General features: G+C 58.2%; 2 protein-coding genes across 4 annotated transcripts in view; both read right to left on the bottom strand.

Moving 5' to 3' along the window:
- Positions 1-9,357, bottom strand: part of PRKD2 (protein kinase D2) — a 36,193-nt gene extending 26,836 nt beyond the window's left edge. Inside the window, exons 1-4 of one of the 2 annotated variants that reach the window (XM_070401895.1) lie at positions 9,277-9,357; positions 8,397-8,809; positions 6,128-6,266; positions 1,851-1,982 (exon numbers count right to left, since the gene is read on the bottom strand). In XM_070401895.1, the coding sequence (XP_070257996.1) occupies positions 1,851-1,982; positions 6,128-6,266; positions 8,397-8,642 (517 nt within the window). In that variant the 5' untranslated portion in view covers positions 8,643-8,809; positions 9,277-9,357. Of the gene's footprint in view, positions 1-1,850; positions 1,983-6,127; positions 6,267-8,396; positions 8,810-9,102 lie in introns of both variants that reach the window. The other variant, XM_070401894.1, reaches the window with a different exon arrangement.
- Positions 9,358-11,748: 2,391 nt separating this feature from the next.
- Positions 11,749-18,755, bottom strand: part of STRN4 (striatin 4) — a 28,590-nt gene continuing 21,583 nt past the window's right edge. For both annotated transcript variants that reach the window (XM_070401607.1, XM_070401608.1), the window contains exons 10-18: positions 17,640-17,815; positions 17,503-17,550; positions 17,046-17,167; positions 15,765-15,935; positions 15,476-15,616; positions 14,934-15,032; positions 14,673-14,759; positions 12,924-13,147; positions 11,749-12,689 (exon numbers count right to left, since the gene is read on the bottom strand). In XM_070401607.1, the coding sequence (XP_070257708.1) occupies positions 12,978-13,147; positions 14,673-14,759; positions 14,934-15,032; positions 15,476-15,616; positions 15,765-15,935; positions 17,046-17,167; positions 17,503-17,550; positions 17,640-17,815 (1,014 nt within the window). In that variant the 3' untranslated portion in view covers positions 11,749-12,689; positions 12,924-12,977. The remainder of the gene's footprint in view (positions 12,690-12,923; positions 13,148-14,672; positions 14,760-14,933; positions 15,033-15,475; positions 15,617-15,764; positions 15,936-17,045; positions 17,168-17,502; positions 17,551-17,639; positions 17,816-18,755) is intronic.

Genomic DNA, 18,755 nt, shown 5'->3' with positions numbered 1-18,755 from the left:
ACTCCCAGTGTGAGTGCCGCGGTACAGCCCAATGTCAATGGCATTTACTATGGTCACTTGGCCTCTTTTGGAACCATATGAGCTCGGACCGCCATCTGTGAAGCTGGATCACGGAAGTCCATGCTAAGATTGCCCATTAGAATCTGATGACCAAAAACAACAGCCCTGCCTACCCCCCCACCCCACCCCCCCAGAATCTGATGACACCAGGGTTGCACCATGACGAAGGTTACAGATGCCAAGACATGAGGAGTTGGATGTGATGTGTGGATGATGGGATATTGATAGCAGCTTTGAAGGCATTGAGTCCATTTTCTGCAGGCCCGCTGTGGCTGTCGGTCCAGGTCCTTAAATAATGCCACAATGTATTTAGGGCCACATGGTAACAATCGTAGTCAATGCTGTTGGTCACCTGGATCACAGGTTATCAAAGACTCTGGGTTTCCATATGAGCATGGCCACCACGAAGCTGGCACGCTGAACGGAGCCGCAGGTCCCCACCGCAGAGCAGACGGTCCCCATCTTTGGTGTGAGCAGGCAAGGCGGGCGGTGTGGGCTTCTGGTGCAGGAGGGCGAGACCTCCACATTCTCACTCAGAAGCATCCAGGATGGCAGGGACCTGCTGATCCTGACATGTGGGCTTAACCTTGAGACATCTTGGCTAAAGGGACATTGAGTTCCTTTTTTTTAAGTATGGTTTAAGGCGATGTGTATGGGTGCTTGTAGACTGAATGCTTGCGTGTCCCCATCCCGTTTACGTGTTGAAGCCCTAACCTGCACTCTAGCTGCAGCTGGAGATGGGGCCGTAAGGTGAAATGAGGTCATAAGGGGGGGTCCTGACTCGATGAGACTGGGGTTCTTCTATAAAGGAAGACACTTCAGAACTCCCCCTCTTCACACGCTCTGCGAGCACATGGTGAGCTGGCAGCCATCTGCAAGCTAAGAAGAGAGTCCTCGCCGGGAAACAAGCCCGGTCGGAACCTTGATCTTAAACTTTCCAGCTCTGGAGCTGCGAGAAACGCGCGTCTGCTGTCTAAGCCACCCGGCCTGAGGTATTTTGTCATGGCAGCCCTAGCAGACTGAGGTGCCAAGTGGACAGGGGTGGACTCCGGCGGCCAGCTTCACGTGTCAGCTTGGCTGGGTTAGCAACCCCCGTTATGCAAACACTCATCGAGGTGTTGCTATGTCGTATTTGATAGATGTGATTCAAGTCCACAGTCAGCGGACTTTTAGTGAGAAAGATCACCCTAGTTCATCTGGGTGGGCCCGCTGCAGTCCCGTTGAAAGGTTTAAAAAGCGGAGTTGAGACTTCCCAGATGGAGAACTTCTGCCTGTGGATGGCAGCTTTAGCTCCTGTCTGAGTTCCAGCTGCCCTTGCTGACCGGCTGGCTGCCCTACGGATTAAGAGTTGGCCAGCCCGCCAGCCGGCACAATCCCATAAACTCCTTCCTTCCAAAAGTCCCTGCTGGCTGTTTTCCGGTCCATCCCTCTTTGATACAGGCTCCGCCCTTTCCCCTGTGAACGCCCCTTTTCATCCCCCATCCCAGCCGAGCCCCACCCTCCGCCCAAGCCCCGCCCCTTGGCCCACCTCCAGCCGCACCTCTCCCCCGAGCCCCGCCCCAAGCCCCGCCCCTTGGCCCCACCCCCAGTCGGACTTCTCCCCGAGCCCCACCCTCCGCCCAAGCCCCGCCCCTTGGCCCCACCTCCAGCCGGACCTCTCCCCCGAGCCCCGCCCCTGGCCCCGCCCGCAGCTCGGTCTCCAGCCGGACCTCTCTCTCAGAGCCCCGCCCCCTGACCTGCGCTCCGCCCCGGCCCCGCCCCCGGCCCCGCCCCCGGCCCCCACCTCTCACCATCACACTTGAGGCCCTGCCGCACCAGCCCGAAGAGCATCTCCCCGCAGTGGTCGCAGAAGGCGGGCGCTCGGTAGGAGTGCACCGTGAGTGCGTGCGGGCGGATCTGGAAGTCCTCGAAGGTGGCCGAAGCTGCAGGCAGCAGGGAGGGCGGGTGGTTGAGCCGGGGCCAGCGGAGGCCATGTCAGCCCCCGCATTCCCGGGCTGCTTACAATCCTCCCTGACAATGCAAGGGGTTTTTTTGTTTCTAGGACCTTTTCAAAATATCTTTTTATTGATTGCAGAGAAGAAGAAAGAGGGAGAGAGAGAGATAGAAACATCAATGATGAGAGGAAATCAGTGATCGTCTGCCTCCAGCATGCCCCCCCACTAGAGGTCGAACCCGCAACTCGGGCTTGTGCCATGTGACCCTCCGTGACCTCCTGGTTCATTGGTCCACGCTCAACCACTGAGCCACGCCGGTTGGGCTCAGCTGCAAGGTTTAATTGTTCCTTCCTTCATTCATTTGCTCACATATTATATTCTACCTGGATTCATATCACAGCTCCACCACTGGGCAAAGCAGCTATGTGCTTATGTCAGGGACTGGGAGAAGGGGGAGGAGGAGTTGGTGAATGGGTATAGAGTTCCAGTTTTGCAAGATGAAAACAGTTCTGGAGATTGGTTGCACAGCAATGTGAATGTAATTAACACTGCTGAACGGTAGACCTGAAAATAGTCACGGCCCTGCCAGTTGGGCTCAGTGGATAGAGTGTTGGCCTGCGGACTGAAGGGTCCGGGTTTGATTCTGGTCAAGGGCACATACCTCGGTTTGCAGGCTGACACAAGGCACCCTCGGGGGCCACATGCAGGAGGCAATCAATCCACGTGTCTCTCTGACATCAATGTTTCTCTCTCTCAGTCTCTCCCCCTCCCTCCCACTCTCTAAAAATCAATGGGAAAGTGTCCTAGCATGAGGATTAACAACAACAACAAAAACCTTAAAAATTGTTATGATGGTGCATTTTACTTTATGCATATTTCACCACAATGAAAAAATTTTAAATAAAAACATACAGATGCCTGGGCCCCACCCTCAGAGTTTCTGATCTATTTGGTCTGGAGTAGAGCCTGATTATCAAGAGGAAAAGACAAACACCTGTGCACCTCAGTTTTTTCATCTCTAAAATGTTCTAAGCAGTAGGGATAGCAGATCAGACAAAATCCCTGCCTAGCCTCCAGTGAGGGCAGCAAAGTAAATACAAGAAATACTCTTACTTAACAATCACCCAGTCCAGCAGCCACTCTGTGCCAGGCACTGCTCTAAGTACTTTAAAAAGCTAATGAGCCCTAGCCGGCTTGGCTCAGTGGGTCCCAGGTTCGATTCCGGTCAAAGGCACATGCCTGGGTTGTGGGCTCAATCCCCAGTGTGGGGTGTGCAGGAGGCAGCCAATCAATGATTCTCTCTCATCGTTGATGTTTCTCTCTCTCTCCTCCCTTCCTCTCTGAAATCAACAAAAATACATTTTAAAAAATAAAATAAATAAAATAAAAATAAAAAGCTAATGAATTTAGCCTTGGCGGGTGTGGCTTAGTTGGTTAGAGCTTTGTCCAGGACACCTCAATTCTGGATCAGAGCACATATCCAGGTTGAGGGTTCGGTGCATATGGGAGGTAACCGATCACCAATCCATGTTTCTCTGTCTCTCTCTGTCTCCCTCTTTCTCAACTCAATTAAAAAACAAACTAAAACCACCACTAATGAAGTTAGCCCTCTCAAGACTCTGTCAGGTACATCCTGTTACGGTCCCCATTTTCTGTTTGAGGCGGTTGCGGCACAGATAGATTAAGCAACTTATCTAGAGTCACACAGCTAGCAAGTTGCAGAACTCACAGTCAAACCCAGGCCAGTGTGGCTCTAGAGTTCATGCTTTTAGCACCATACTTTCTGCCCCTCTAAAAAATCTTAAGTAGTAAAATATAGAGTTGGTTAGAAGTCAATAAGTGCTTAGGAGAAAAATTAAACAGGGAAGGGAGGTAGGGAAGGTGCAAGAGGTACAAATTGAAATAGGTGGGCAGGGAAGGCCTCTTCGAGGTGATATTACGGTAAAGGCCTGAAGGAGGTAGGAGATGAGCTAAGCAGGTGTCTAGGAAAGAACATACTAGTATCATAATCGTATCTCCTTATGGGTTCTTTAAGGATTAAACGAATATACGGAAAGCTCTTAAAACAGTGCCTGGCACAGAGAAAGTGCCCAATAAATGTTAGCTCTTATCCCAGAGGTTTCATTTTTGGACGAAGTCTCATTTGTCCTCCCCACCCCCCAAGTTTCAGCCGACTATTAAGCTATTTTTCTTTGTATTATGCAACAGAAAGGGGACTCTCTCCTGAGTCAAGCACTATTTACACACCCAAGACCCAAGATAAAACTATAAATAAGAGAGATTTACACCCTACTCTCAAGGAGCTGACATTCTTTCGGGGAGACAGACACGAAACATAAACACATAAATAAACGAGGAAATTTCAGACAAGGGAGGAAATGGCATTTAAGCTGAGATCCAAATAACAAGAAGGAGCTAACTATGAGAAGGGGAGATCGGGGCAGCATTCCAGGCAGCAAGAGCAGCAAGTGCAGAGGCCCTGTGGTAGGAGGGAGTTTGGGTTTGTTCCAGGGACAGAGGGCAGGCAAGCATGGCTGGAACAGAGAAAGTAAGGAGGGCAGTGTTACGAGATGAATTCATGGAATTAGCAGGGGCAGCCTTGAGGCCACGTTGAAGAGTTTGTATTTTACTCCAGGGGTCATGGGGAGCCATGGGAGGATTCTGAGCAGTGGAGTGTCATGATCTGACTTAGGTGCTACTGAAATAATGCAGACAGGAGGTGATGGCGGCTTGGACCAGTGGCGGTGGCCCAAAATACATTCAGCATGTATGTCAAAGGTAGGACCAGGAGGTTTGATGACAGATAACGTGAATGGGTGGGAGAAAAAGAGGAGGCAAGGATGCCTCCAGGTTTGGGACACGGGCACCTGGGTAGTGCCTTTCCCCAAGAGGTTGACGACTGCGGGAAGAGCAGGTTTAGAAGGGGAAATACAATTTCCATCGTGGACAGGCCGTGTCTGAAACGCCTGGAGATGCCAAGTAGAAGTGTCAGGGAGACAGCTACGTGAATAAGACCTGCTCTTAGGGGAGAGACTAGGGCAGTGATGGCGAACCTATGACACACGTGTCAGAGGTGACACGCGAACTCATTTTTTTGGTTGATTTTTCTTTGTTAAATGGCATTTAAATATATAAAATAAATATCAAAAATAGAAGTCTTTGTTTTACTATGGTTGCAAATATCAAAAAATTTCTATACGTGACACGGCACCAGAGTTAAGTTAGGGTTTTTCAAAATGCTGACACGCCGAGCTCAGAAGGTTCGCCATCACTGGACGAGGGTGAAGATAAAAATCTAAGAGGTGCTAGCCTATATGAGGGTATTTAAAACCTGGATAAAGTTACCAGGGAATTAAATCCAAATTGCACTGAGCACTGCAGCATGCAAGGGGCAGCGTGTGTGCGGGGGTGGGGGATACAGCCACGAATAAGGCAGATACCGCCAACCCCCTCCCTCCTGGAAGAACCAAGGGTCCTAAACTGTCAAAGACAGCTTGCCCATCGGCACCGTGGGAATGGCCAGGGAGTGGGCTGGATTCCGGCTGAAAAGGCAGGTGCCCGGGGCACCTCACACCTGGCAGGGTCAGGCTCCATTTAGCATTTCCTTGGGAAGGAGGAACAGACATCCAAAGACTTCACTACACTTCGTATCAGCACCTAGCACACGTCCAGAACAGGACACAGAAGTGCAGGGCTCCGTGCACTGCCAAACTGTACATCACCGCGTCACCAGCCCCCTGATGGGTCAATGGACCTTTCCACCAGTCCCCAGGAAGCTCCCTCGTGTCCCCCACCCAACCCTCTCTTCCCCAGAGGCGCCCCGACTCGTGGCTTATAACACCATAGAGTGGTGGCAGCCGTTCACCAATGGAATTATACAGAATGGGGCCTGGTGTCTGGCTTCTCTCTCCCAGCATTGGGTCTGGGAAACGCATCGGTGTTGCTGTGGATGGTTTATGTTCAGCGAATTCCACAGCGCGTGCGCACAACAATCACTGTACCCATTCCGGGGAGGCTGAGACCCGCGGGCTCCTAACTAGAAAGAGCAAGTGTCTGGGCCCACCTCCCTTCCCCTCCCTCAGAGGCCCCGCCCCCGCGCGAGGCCCCGCCCCTAGGCGAGCCCGGCCTCTCACCCGACAGCACCACCTCCACCAGGTCGCCTTCCTGGATGTCTCCAGCCGAGCGCACCAGCTGCAGGAGGTTAGCGGACGTGGGGTCATGTTTGAAGAGCAGGATCTTGTCGTAAAGGCCGTAGAAGCCACACTCGGGGAACTGAGAGGCGGGAGAGGGAGGTGGTGACGGAAAAGCAGCGGTCTGGGACCCTCCCAGGGCAGGGCCGCCTGTTTCCCCCCGGAAACTCAAGAGACCCCGCAGCCCCTCGCTTCCTGCCGCTCCCTCCCAGGCCCAGCTCGAGAGCCGGGCGGGGTGCCAGGGCCCCAGGTGTGCTGGAGAGAGCGCAGACCAGGGTTTGGCGGCTGGATGGGTGCACTGGGGTGGGAGGGAGAGCAGCTCCAGGAGCCTGGGCACCTAGAATTTCCCGGAGATCGGGGTGGGGGTGGGGGTCTAAGTGAGCACCCCTTTCCTTATGGCCCCCCGCCCCCACCAGCTTCCTTCCTGGATCTATTGTCCCTGCTACCTGGCTCCAGGCCCAGCGTTGGGGCAGGGCGAGCTGAAAGGAGGGACTTTAGGAGTCTTGGGGGGTGGGGGCTGTGGGATGGCTAGGGCTTAAGGGAGCTGAAAGTGAGGGATGCTCCCCACCCAAAGGCCAAAGGACCCAGGTGTCCTGGTCCCCAATTTGGGAGGGGGCAGGAAATGAAACCCGGTAGAACAGAAAGTGAAACAGCCCAGGTGGGGCCGCTGGAAGGAAGGAAAGGGGCCCTACCACACCTGGAGGAGAAGGCAGAAAATAAAACCGGGGTGAGGCTGAGGGAGTCGGCTGAAGACCTGAGCTCTGCACAAAGCATCCACCCAGAGGACCTTCTGCCCCCCCCCCCCCCCCCCCCCCCCCCCCCGAGCCTGTTTTCCCAAACAGCAGGCTCAGTTGGGCGTGGGAGCTGGGGCTGCTAGTTTTGGGATGGGGATGGGGGGTGGGGGCCAAAGGAAGCCCTATCTGTTCTTGCCCACTGGGAGGGGGTCCAAGCTGAGCCGGCCGCCTGGGGCTGACTGCCTGGGAAGTCTTTCTCTAAGCTCTTGTCTGTAAAATGGGGGAGTTGGCCCAGTTCCAGATGTTTCTCTGAAGCCCAAAGAATTCATTTCCAGGAGTCAGAAGATTCTAACGTTTGGAGATTTGAGGATTCTAACTTGCCTACCTTATAGGAAGATCAGGCATTCTAGAGTTCAACCTATTCTCATGATCGCGTTTGGGACTCTGACAAACTAGGATTCGAATGGTTGAATATCTCAGCACTGAAGGATTCCAACAACCCAGGAATCTAATATTCCAACATTTTAATGTTTTAGTATTTCAACCAGCTAGGATTCTAATGTTTGAATGCTTTCTATCAGAGGAATTCAATTACCTACACTTGCATATTCCCATTTAGAAGTCTGTAATAGTCTAACTTTTTGACAGTCTAGAATTCGAACAACAGAGAAGCTCACTATTCTGACTTTTCATGTTCTAGGATTCAGGCACAGAGTTCCACCTGATTCCCTTTTGCCATGACCCCCGGCCCCCCACCCTGGTGACCCTGGTGTCCAAAGCTAAGAGTGGGGTGGGGCTGGGGAAGGCCGGTTTTAATAGGCCAGCATCAGAGCGTGTGTGTGTGTGTGTGTGTGTGTGTGTGTGTGTGTGAGAGAGAGAGAGAGAGAGAGAGAGAGAGAGAGAGAGAGAGAGAGGGAGTCCCCAGAGCCTCTGAACTTTGGGAAGAGGTGCCTATCCCTCCACACACACCTCAGGCCTGGGGGAGGGCAGAGATTAGGCTCTGAGACCTCACTTGCCCCTGGCAGCTAGTGCAAGCACCCGCACCCACACATGTCACCCGATCGCCTTGGCCAGCCTGGCTTCAATTTCTATTTTCCACCAAATGGGAGGTCAGGGATGGGCCTGGGCAGGGAGGTGTTCCCTCACCCCCATCGGATGCCCCCACCTGCCCCCTCCTCCTCCCTCCTTCTACACCTGGTGGGCCCCTCCCTTCCTCCCTGCCGGCTGCAGAAAACAACATGCAAGGACTCGCAATTTGGGGAGGCCTCTGGGGCACCCCACCCCTGCCCGGGCCTCCCTCAAACGGGTAGTGGGGTAAAGAGGCAACTGGGGCCAATGCCCTACCCACATCGCTCATTCTCCCAAGGCTTAGAGTCCCTTCCTCCCCCTCCCCTGTACCAGGCTGCAGGTCGCCTCGGTCAGCGCACCCCTCCTCCAGACCGCTCCCCAAGCTGGGTTGGGGGACCCTGCGCCCTCACCTTCTGGTCGACGATGGAGCAAGCCAGCTGCTTCACATGTGCCAACTCCGAGGCGGCGGGCAGCAGCACGAACTCGCGGGTCAGCCCGATCTGGATGTGGAAGGAGACCCCCGGGCCCGGGGCCGGGACCGAAACCTGGGACAGCAGGGGTGGCGGCGACTGCAGGTCCAAGCCGCCGGGGGGCGGCGGAGACCCCGGCCCCGGAGAGCCCGGGAGCCCGGCGGGATGGGAGGGGGCGGCAGCCATGGGGAGGCCCGGGAGCGGCCGCCCGGCGCCCGCCTGGGATCCGGCTGGAGGAGCTGGGGAACACGCTGTCTCCCAGGGAGAACTCGTGCGCGGGGAGTGGGAGCGCGGATCCCGGGGGCCGAGGAGAGGAATCTGGCAGGTTGAGGGGACTCGACGATGGCGGGATCCTGGGGAATCAGAGAAAAGTAATCTAGTGGATTAGACGCCCGGGAATCAAGGGGTCACAGACGATCAGATAAAAGAAATGGTTTGGGGGGCGGGAGGAGGGTGTTCCGGCGATAGAGTTTCCAAGGAATCAAAGAAGAAAATCTAGTAGGTCGGGGTCGCAGAGATCAGCAGAGCCCAGGATCCAAAGGCCCCTTGGAAAGAAAAAGGATTGAAAAGGAGCAGGGGGGACCCCAGAACCCAGTGGCTCTAAGAGGAGGACCCAATTAAGGGGGGGCCGAGGGGTTCGCCAAACCTTGGGGGTGAAGGGCGGGAGTCTTTGAGCCGGGGATCGAGTGGATCCCAGGGATCCGACGGGCCCGGGGATGGGCAGAGGGATCCCGAGGGCCCGGTGCTCAGGAGGGAATTTCTCGGATCTCGGAAGCTGGATAAAAGTCCGGTCGGGGGCCCGCGGAGAAGGGGGCGTTACCGGCCGCGGTGGAGGTGGGGCCAGGGAGGGTCGCCGGGAGCCGGTGGCTCTTTTTCCTTCGCCAAAGTTTAACTCCGCTGCCGCGGCCCAGGAGGAAGTGTCCGGAGCGACGGCGCCGTCGGCCAATCGGCGCCGGCCTCGGTGACGCCAGAGGGAGGGCGGGGCGAGCGAGGGGGCGGAAGGGGAGGGCGGGCCCAGCACCTCCGAGTTGGGGGCGGCACCTATCCCGGGCCGATCGGGGGCCGGTGGTGGGAGATGCGGGGCCGGGAGGTAGGACCGATCCCTCCCCACGACACACCCGAGTCTGCAAAGTTAACTTCTCCTGGAGCCGGAGAGGGAGGGGCGAGCCACCCTCGCCGCCTCCACAGGTCGCGGGGGCGGGCGCGGAGGTGGTGCCTGGCCCTTTAAGGAAGGGGGCCCTCCCGCCTGGCCTGCATCCGGCGCCCACCGCAGGGGAAAGGGTGGGAAACTGGTGTCAGGTCCGGTCGGCTCTCCGGGCTCCTACTCCCAACCCCCCCCCAACCCCCCCCCCCCCCCCCCAGCCAGCTGTGCCCTTCACCACCGAGCAGAGCCCCCAGTCCATGCCGTGATGGGGAGACCGGAGCGGCCAGATGGGCAGCGGTCCTGGCCGCAGGCTTGTCTCCAGCCGCCGTGGGCCAGGTGATGGGGTGCACCGGCCTGGGCCACCTGTTCGGGAGAGTCGGGCAGAAGGCGGCTGGGGTGTATTCCCTTCCCTCCGCTCCCCACTCCGCCCCATCCTCAGGAGGTGAAGAGCCAAAGGCTTGGGGTGCCTGGAAGGGCCATAGCGACCAGTGAGGACAAGGCGCCCACACGGTTTCCTAGATGGAAAACGGATTGTTCTGGGGAGATGCGCACTTGTCTTTGTGTGCCTTTGGGTATGCGACTTCCCCTCCCAGCCTGTTTCTCCATCTGTTGATCTATTTGACCGCAGAGGGTCTTTGTGGGGATTGATGAGATTGTATAGTGGTGCCTGGAACAGCAGTTCAGTACATGGTGGCTGTCGCTGTAATTTGCAGGGATTACAGGGGTGGGCACCTCAACCCTCAGTCATCCAACACTGGCGGACAGCCTACTGTGCGCCAGTCTGTTAACCGCCTTCCAGTTCCTTCAGAAGCAATTCATACTTGACGTCTCCTCCCCAGATAATAAGAGTGGCTACTATTTAATTTACAGACAGGAAGCTAAACCCTCAGAGGCAAAGGACTTGTCCAAGATCCAGCCAGTTGCTACCATCCCACCCCATTCATCAAGAGGTCAAGGCCCGGTTTGAGCTCCGGAGGCACCCAGTAGAGATGGGCCACATCCCGACTGGGTTCCAGACCGGCAGGGATGGCTGGGGTGGGGGCCGTGAGACGAGCCCCCTTCCTGCTGAAGGGTTGTGGGGGGCAGCTGAGGTTGATGCAGTAGTGTTTCTGTCACCACATCCGGGGGGAGGGGGGGGCTGGGCTGGGGAAGGAAGTCTGAGGCTGGAACGAAAACCCAAACCACCACCTGGTGAAGCTGCTCAGAGCCCAGGATGAGGGGAGCGAGGCCACACCGAGCCCGCAGCAGGCTCCTGTCAGTGTCACCTGATGGCCAGCCCACCTGCACCCTTTCTCCTTGAAATGCGAACACGGCCCAAGTGTGCCGTTTGCAGGACTTCACCCTCAAGTGCTCACAGGGCCAGGCCCGATTCTAGACACTGGGGTGCAGCCCTCGACAACCCAGGAGGTGCTGGGACTTGCCCAAGCACACTCTGCTGGCAGGTGGAGGACTGAGTAAGCAGAGGGAGTGACAAGGGACAGGATACCAATTCTGGTCACTGCTGGAGGCCTTGAGCCTCCCCCCACCCCCCCTCTCTTTCTCTGTAGAGCATTCATACTGCTCCCTACTTTATGAAGTTGTGAGGAACCAGTGAGATGGCCTGTGTTAACACTGGTCTGGTTCCTGCTAAGTGTACAGCTGACCACTGCGGTGCCACCACCTCCAGGGACTCTGGGCCCCCACCCCTCCCAGCAGCTCCCAGCATGGCGGGTGTTCTGTGCAGGCAGCTCCCAGCTCTCCCTGCTCCATGTCAGCCCGGGTGTGGGCCAGGGAGGGAAGGGTAGCCCTCTGGCCTCACCACTCCATCACACATCCCAGGGGTGAGGGTGGTGGGGTGAGGGGGAGGAGTCTTGAGCTACACTGTCAATCATACCATGTGCTTGTGGGCTCTGCCTCTGCGGGCGGCTGCTGCTGCCCCTGGGGAGAGCGCTTAGGGACAGGAGGGGCACGGGGAGATTCGGTCCTGTGCCTTGACTTCCGTTCCTGCACTCACTGTGCCCAGGCTCTGGCCCCCCCTCGCCCCCCTCGCACTACCACAAAACCCCAACCCATCATCATATCCCCTCTCCAAGCTCCACCCACTCCAGACAGAACCAGTTACTCCTCCCAAAGTCCCCGTCCCCTCAACAGTCAGCACCGCCACCCATCTTACTCCAAAGGGTTTATTGAGGCAAGTTTCACATACACGTCCAGGACAGGGGGACAGGTTTATAAACAGGAATCTGGGAGGGATCCTGAGGGCTCAGGGTGGAATCCAAAAAAGAGTGAAATAAATAGAGGGAGAGAGTGGAGGGCCAGGAGAGGAGACAGACAGACTATCACACAGTGATAACGACATGGGGGCAGGGGGGCTCCATTAAAATCCCATTTATTTATACAGATATACAGGGAGTTATGGGGGACCCTGGGGGACCCCACTCCATCCTCCATGCCCCAGGGAGGGGCAAGAAGAGGACATCTCCCCATGGGTGACCCTGTGAGGGGTAGGGGACTGCCCTTGGAGGGTTGAGGAAGGTAGGGGCAGGTGCCTCCCCAGAGGGCACCGCCTGCTCCCTGGGCATTACTGGCCCCGGAGGCGTTGGGTAGTGTCTGGAAAGCTGTGCTGAGGGAACTGGAGGGAGGGTGGTGGACTGGGTGTGCTTCCGGGTGGGCCAGGCCCAGCACTCCCACTGAGGACAGCCTGGGCCCGGCTGGCTTCACGGCTCCTGGTGGACCTAGAGCAGGGCGGCTGGGGTTCCTCCCAGCCCGGCTCCCACCCAGGTCTGGAAGGATGGAGAGGAATGGGGGTTCAAAGAGAGAACCTGGCACCTTCTGGCATCTTGGAAAAGCTGATCCCCAAGGACACCCAGCCCTGGTTGTGCTGCCCCCAGAAGGCAGCTAGGAGACCAGGAGTGGGTGTCAGGGCAGAGATGAAACTCCTGGAGGCCATCTTGGAGGGTGATTCCTGAAGGAGGCAACTCCCCAGGCTGAGTGCTGGGGAGGGGCAGGCCATGGGGGAGGGCCTCCTGCGGAAAGGGCCGTTAGCACCACCAGACTCAAGGCAGGCAGGGAGAGGCTGGGCCTCCGGGCCTCCAGACCGAGGCTGTCACCTGTGGGAGACAGAGGGAGGGGAGACTGAACCATGACCTGCAGGGCACAAGAGGTAAGGCAGCTCTGGGTCCCTCCGGGCCTCAGCCCTCCCCCGAATGCCCAGGGACTACACAGGACGCCCCCACTGTGACTACAGGACTTGCCACCCTAGGAAGGACCAGGCAGAGTGTGGGTGAGGACACAGGGGCTTCTGTCCTCCTGGGCCCAGCCTCCCTCTGAGCCCAGCTCCTCACCTCAGTCCCACCTGCCCAGCCTCGCTCCCCGGCCAGGGCGGGGCCAGGTGGGCATCATACAAAGACCTTGGCCAGGGCATCGGCGCCCGCGCTGGCGATGAGGGCCTTGCTGGGGTGGCAGGCGACGGCGTGGATGGCCTCCTCGTGCTTCTTGCGGTGGGCCGTGATCTCCTGCACACACGTCTTGTTGTCCAGGCTCCACAGACGCAGGGAGCAGTCGTGGCCTGCGCAGGTGTGGGCAGAGCGAGCGGTCACCCAGCAGCTCCGGACCCACAGTTCCTTGCTCAGATCCGACCCCCAACCCCTCGGCTGGCCTGTCCCAGGCCTCGGAGTCAGGTGGAGGCTCAATTCTTCTCCTGCCTCCCTCTGCCCAGTCACCTCCTGACATCCCCGCCTGTCACCCTCCATCTAGTCACAAGTGTTTACTGAACAACTCCTGTATATGGGGCCCTGGGGTTAGTGGAAAAAAAAAAAAAAAAAGGAAATCTCCCTCCCCCTGTGGGAGACAGTCAACAAGAAAACAGAATAAACAATGCCAGGTGGTCACGAGTGCTGTGGGCGTAAGTCGGTCAGTATGAGGACAGAATGGCCAAGGGAGTCAGGGAGAAAAGCCTTCCAAGCAGTGGGCACAGTGGGGGCGGGGGGGGGGGGGGGGGGGGCTGAGGACTGACAGGAAGCACATGGGCTGCAACAGCCTGAGCAGCGGTGGCGGGGGAGGAGGTGGTCAGAGCTGGGCTGGGCCTTGAGGGCCATGAGCCACTGGAGGGAGGTGGCCTGACTGAGGTGTTAGAACAGCAGTTCTCAACCTGTGGGTCGCGACCCCTTTGGGGGTCGAACGACCCTTTCACAGGGGTCGCCTAAGACCATCGGAAAACACATATTTAATTACATATTGTTTTTGTGATTAATCACTATGCTTTAATTATGTTCAATTTGTAACAATGAAATTGGGGGTCACCACAACCTGAGGAACTGTATTAAAGGGTCGCGGCATTAGGAAGGTTGAGAACCACTGTGTTAGAAGGACCAGGCTGCGGAGGAGGCCAGCTCTCTCCGTCCCTTTCTGGAGGGTGCTGGCCCCTGTACTGAATCCCCTCTGCCAGGGCTACATCTCCCTGACCACACCCTCGCCCACCTCTCAGAGGCAGCTGCTGCCATCACGGGCAGACAGAGAGCAGAGTCCAGGCCCGTACACACCCTCCCCCACCCTTGCTCACCCTTCTGTGCACTCCCTCGCTCACACCCCACGGAGATCCCACCCTGCGGAGCGGAGGCAGATGGCAGCCCCGTTCCCACCAGCACACACCCATCACCCCCCGGGGAGCTCCGGCCCCTTCCCCAGTGGCCACATCGCACCCCATCCCTTCAGGGCACCGCAGCACAGTCGCTGGGCCTCAGTGCCCTTAACCACAGAGAGCAGGGCGGCAGCAAATGCTATAAAAGCCTGTGGGGACCGAATCAAACAGACCAGAACGTCAACGCCTGCAACCCACTGGGCTGTGCCAGTGACGTAAGTTCCCACTTCTGTGTAACGGGGATAAAAGTGCCCACCTCGTCGGGTTATTCCGAGTAAAGGAGATGATGTAGGAAAGTGCCTAGGAGGGGCTCTGCTCATCATGACCACCTTTCTTCCTGCCCTGAGGCCCCCTGCCCACCCCGCTCCCCTTAGGAGTCCACCGAGCACTCCCTCGGGCCGGTGCCCAGCCGGCTGGGGAAGGCACACGCCCTTGCTCCTTACGAACAACTTACTTCCTGACATCAAGAACACGCCATTGGGGTCCACAGCCAGGCAGGTGACAGCATCCAGGTGGGCCACCATGGAGTGCACGCATTTCCCTGAGGGCAGAGGGCGGCGGGTTACGGTCCACTGTCGGCCTCACCCGGGAAGGTGGGGCCTAGGAAGGGTGCTCAGAGCCTCCAATGTGGACACCAGGGGTTCTGTGTCTGAGCCTGGCCCACCCGCCTCCCACAAGCACAGTGAGTTGGGGGGCCAGGAAGGCAGGGCCTCACCTGTCCGGTTGTCCAGGAAGCGGATGCCTCTGTCGTCATGGGCGGTGATGGTGAGGGGCTGGTTTGGGTGACTCACCACCTGGTTGATCTGGGTTGGGCCTGGAAGGGAAAGCAGGGAGGAGGGACATCAGGGGGAAATTGGGGGACAGGGACAAAGGCAAGAGGAGGACCATTCTGCCACATCCCCGTCTGCCTAGAAGGGGAGGGCGGGGCACCCAGGCCACACCCTTCTCAGGCCAGTGTCTCCTCGGCACATGGGCACAGGGCCTGTCTTGGAGTGGGCAGGAGGGGTGACGGACGTTGAGGTGGCTCGTCCATGCCACCAAGCGGCCGACAGGCAAGTCTCTGACACTCTCCTCCACTCAGCCCTCCCGGGACTCGGGGTTGTCCATTAGGGCAGTGGCTGAGGCCTCATCTCCCTCCCACTCAGAGCCCCCGAGGGGGTGGGGAGCCATCTTCGGCTGACCGAGCCTGTCACCAAAGCCACAGGAGAACTGCGGCCTTGGAGGCATTCAGATCCCAGCCCCGGCGGGGCCCCTTACCGCTGCTCCCCTGGGACTCCAGCGTGAGGAGGGCACTGCCAGCCTCCAGGTCATACAGGACGGTGTCGCCAGAGCGGAAGGAGGCCACGATGTGGGCAGGCTCGGTGCTGGTGAAGGCCACTGAGGTGGGGATCCTGTGATCTGAGGGCGGAGGGGATGGACGGTTGCCTAACAGACCGGTCCTGCCCCGGGCCTGGGGTGCAGGCGTCACCCTCCTCGCAGGGCCTCCAGCTCTATGCGGCTCCTGAGTGAGGCATCAGGGTCCCCACTGTCCCCGTCCCTCACTCACCGCTGGCTGTGGGGAAGGTACAGAGGCAGGCTGGGCTGCTGCTGCTGGGGTCCCAGATGCGGATGGTGCCATCAGCGGAGCAGGAGGCGAGACGCTGGGAGGTGGGGCTGAAGGCCAGGCCCCACACGGCGTCCCCGTGGCCCTCCAGGACGTGGCTCAGCACGCTGGGGTCTGGACCCACCAGGGAAGTGGGGAGGGGCGGGGGGGGGAGATGGACTGTGTCAGGGCCGCCAGCCCCATCGTGGACAGCCTGGAGCACGAGCTCTGCCGCACTCACCAGCCTCACCCCACAAGCGCCAGGCCCCGGGCCTGTCACCACCGCCACGCACCGTGGCAGCTGCTCACACTCTGACCGCTAATCTGGGAAGATCTTAGGGCTCTGAAGGCAGCCCAGCATGGAAGCTCCAGAGGGCAGGGATGCCTCTGTTCCCTGCTGTCCCCTGGGGCCCATCATAGTGCTTAAAGTGGGCACCGATAGGTTCCTTTTAAAACTTAGTTAAGGGAGAAGGGACAATGATGACTCTGGCCCCAGACCCTTCTTTGAAGCCTGGGCGCTGAGGGTTGGCCCCGCCCCGGGCCCTGCAGTCCTTTCTGCCCCCGTGTACCAGCCTTGCCGTCTCTCCAAAGCCCTCTGGTCACTCCCACCACTGCCTCTCTGGTCACTTGTGTCAACACAGGGGTGTCTGGTCGGGCCATGCTGATGCCCAATGGGTGGCAGTTCGTTTGGCCCAGAGCACACACTGCCAGGGACCGACCCCTGACCTTTCCCAGGGTCGGACTGCTCTCAGGAAAACGGTGTAGCTCCTTAAGGGAGACACAGACCTCTGAACTCTACCACAACAGGATGTTGCATGGAGCCATGTGTGTGATCAAATAGGCTATCAAAACAGGGGTCAGGGAGCAGGGACAGACCCTGAACAGAGGTTACTTCTCCACTTAACTCTTAAAGGTGCCCCAAGAAAGAAGCACAAACCCCTGTAAGCCGGCCACCTGCTCTCCTTTCTCCGCCCGCCTGCCCCGCTCAGTCAGAGACACGCAGAACGCTGCCAGGGCCCCCCAAGCCTCCTCATGTGCCGCCCTGGCCCCCACGCTGATGCTGAGTCAGCTCCGACATCTCGTCTGACTGCCGCACGCTGAGTCACACTGTTCCACGCTCAACCAGGCTGAGCACCCCCCGCCAGCCCCTGCCGTGTTAGGCATGGGCGGATGCTGGCTACATGTGCGGAGGGAAGAGGCCCCAGTGGACGACGGTGGGGGAAGGAAGGGCAAGAGCTGTCTCACCGTAACCATCGTAGGGGTCCATGTTGAGGTCTGGAATCTTCCAGCTGTGGATGCGGGCATCTGCCCCACCACTGTAACAGTATTCACTGTTGCTGCCCATGGCTACTGCCAACACGGGGCCCCTGGAGGATTCAAAGTGGGCGGAAACGAAAAACTCAACGCTCGCCCCTCCCCAGGACCTTGCCGTTCTTTCTCTACCAGCATTTTTCAGGGGTGGCCGACAGGAATTCAGCTTCTGGGGCTTCTGTTGTGCCACCCGGGCAAGTTGCCCGTCCTCTGACTTCCCTCACCCCATGTCTATTTCCTCCTCCAAAGGCTGTGCTGGGAGCCAGCTGTGGGGGCACTGCAGAGCATCCAGGGCCGGGGGTGTGTGTGCGGAGGGCCCCAGGGACTCAACCCTCCTGCTGCCCCGCCACCTGTCAGCACCCCCTGCCTGTGGGGGCTCCTCCCTCCCTACCTGTGAGCCCGGAAGGCATGGATAGGTTCCACGTCTTGTGCAGCATTCCTGTGGGAGACAGGTGTCAGCGAGAGCCCCTCATCACCTGTTCCTGGGCCCCGATGCCCCCTACACCACCCTTGGGGTTGTGCCCTCACTTCTTGGCGGTGACAGCCTTCTGCAGGTTCCAGAGCTTGAGCGTGCCGTCCTCGGAAGCGGTGAGCAAAGCCGACTGGCTGTGGTGGAAAGCCAGGGAGCGAATGCCATCGTAGTGTGACCGAAGGGTGAACTTGGGGTTCCACGTCTTCTTAAAGGCATCTTTGCTGTCAGACAGCTGGGGGATGCAGGGAGCCGCCTCAGTGTCTCCTCTTCCACCCCAGCAGTTGCACAGACATTCGCATCCAGGACTCCAAGGACTTGTCCTCCACCACAGAGCCCCAGGTGAAGCACCCCACTGCCTGGCCTCCAGCCCGAGGCTCCCCTCTTCTTCCTGGCCCTGCAGCAGCCCCTCACTCAACAAGCTGTTACTGTGTGCAGGGGTGTGCCTGGTTCTGAAGAGACAAAGGTGAGCCCGAACCCTTGGGATTTCGCAGGGGAGACACTCAGATCGTCCCACCTGTGCACAGGCTTATAAACTACAAGCAGTGCTACGAGTTGAAAATGCACTGGGAGGCCCAGCCGGCGTGGCTCAGTGGTTGAGCATCGACCTACAAACCAGGAGGTCACGGTTCGATTCCTGGTCAGGGCATATGCCCGGGCTCAGTCCCTGGTGGGGAATGTGCAGGAGGCAGCCAATAATTCTCTCTCATCATTGATGTTTCTATTTCTCTCTCACTCTCTCTTCCTCTCTGAAATCAATAAAAATATATTAAAAAATAAAAAATGTACTGGGAAGAGGCACCGAGTAGCCTGCCTGCCTCTGTGGGGTCAGCAGGTTTGCCTCCTGAGCAAGTGACAGAAAGCAGGACTTAACCGGACAGGGGGAAGGGACTGAGGAAGGACACTGCATGTGCACAGTCCCTGAGGCAGGAGGCAGCAAGGATGGACCCAGAGCCTGAGAGGGGCCCTGGGTGCAGACAGCAATGGGGGAGGGTGGCTGAGGTGTGGAAATGGCGACAAGTGCACCCAATGGGAAGAGACTGGGGAGCAAAATCCCGGAAACACTGCACGTGCCCTGGAGGGTGGGGGTGTCGCTCTCTGAGTGAGGGACCTTGTAGAAAAAAAAGCAAACCTCAGTGTCCCCCCCAAGATAGAGTTCACACCTGACAAACCCT

This window comes from Myotis yumanensis, unplaced genomic scaffold (genome assembly GCF_028538775.1).
Source record: "Myotis yumanensis isolate MYYU_CA2020_CCGP unplaced genomic scaffold, mMyoYum1.0.hap1 SCAF_23, whole genome shotgun sequence".
Taxonomy (NCBI): domain Eukaryota; kingdom Metazoa; phylum Chordata; class Mammalia; order Chiroptera; family Vespertilionidae; genus Myotis; species Myotis yumanensis.
The sequence above is the reverse complement of the archived record's forward strand: the minus strand, read 5'-3'. Positions and strand labels throughout refer to the sequence as shown.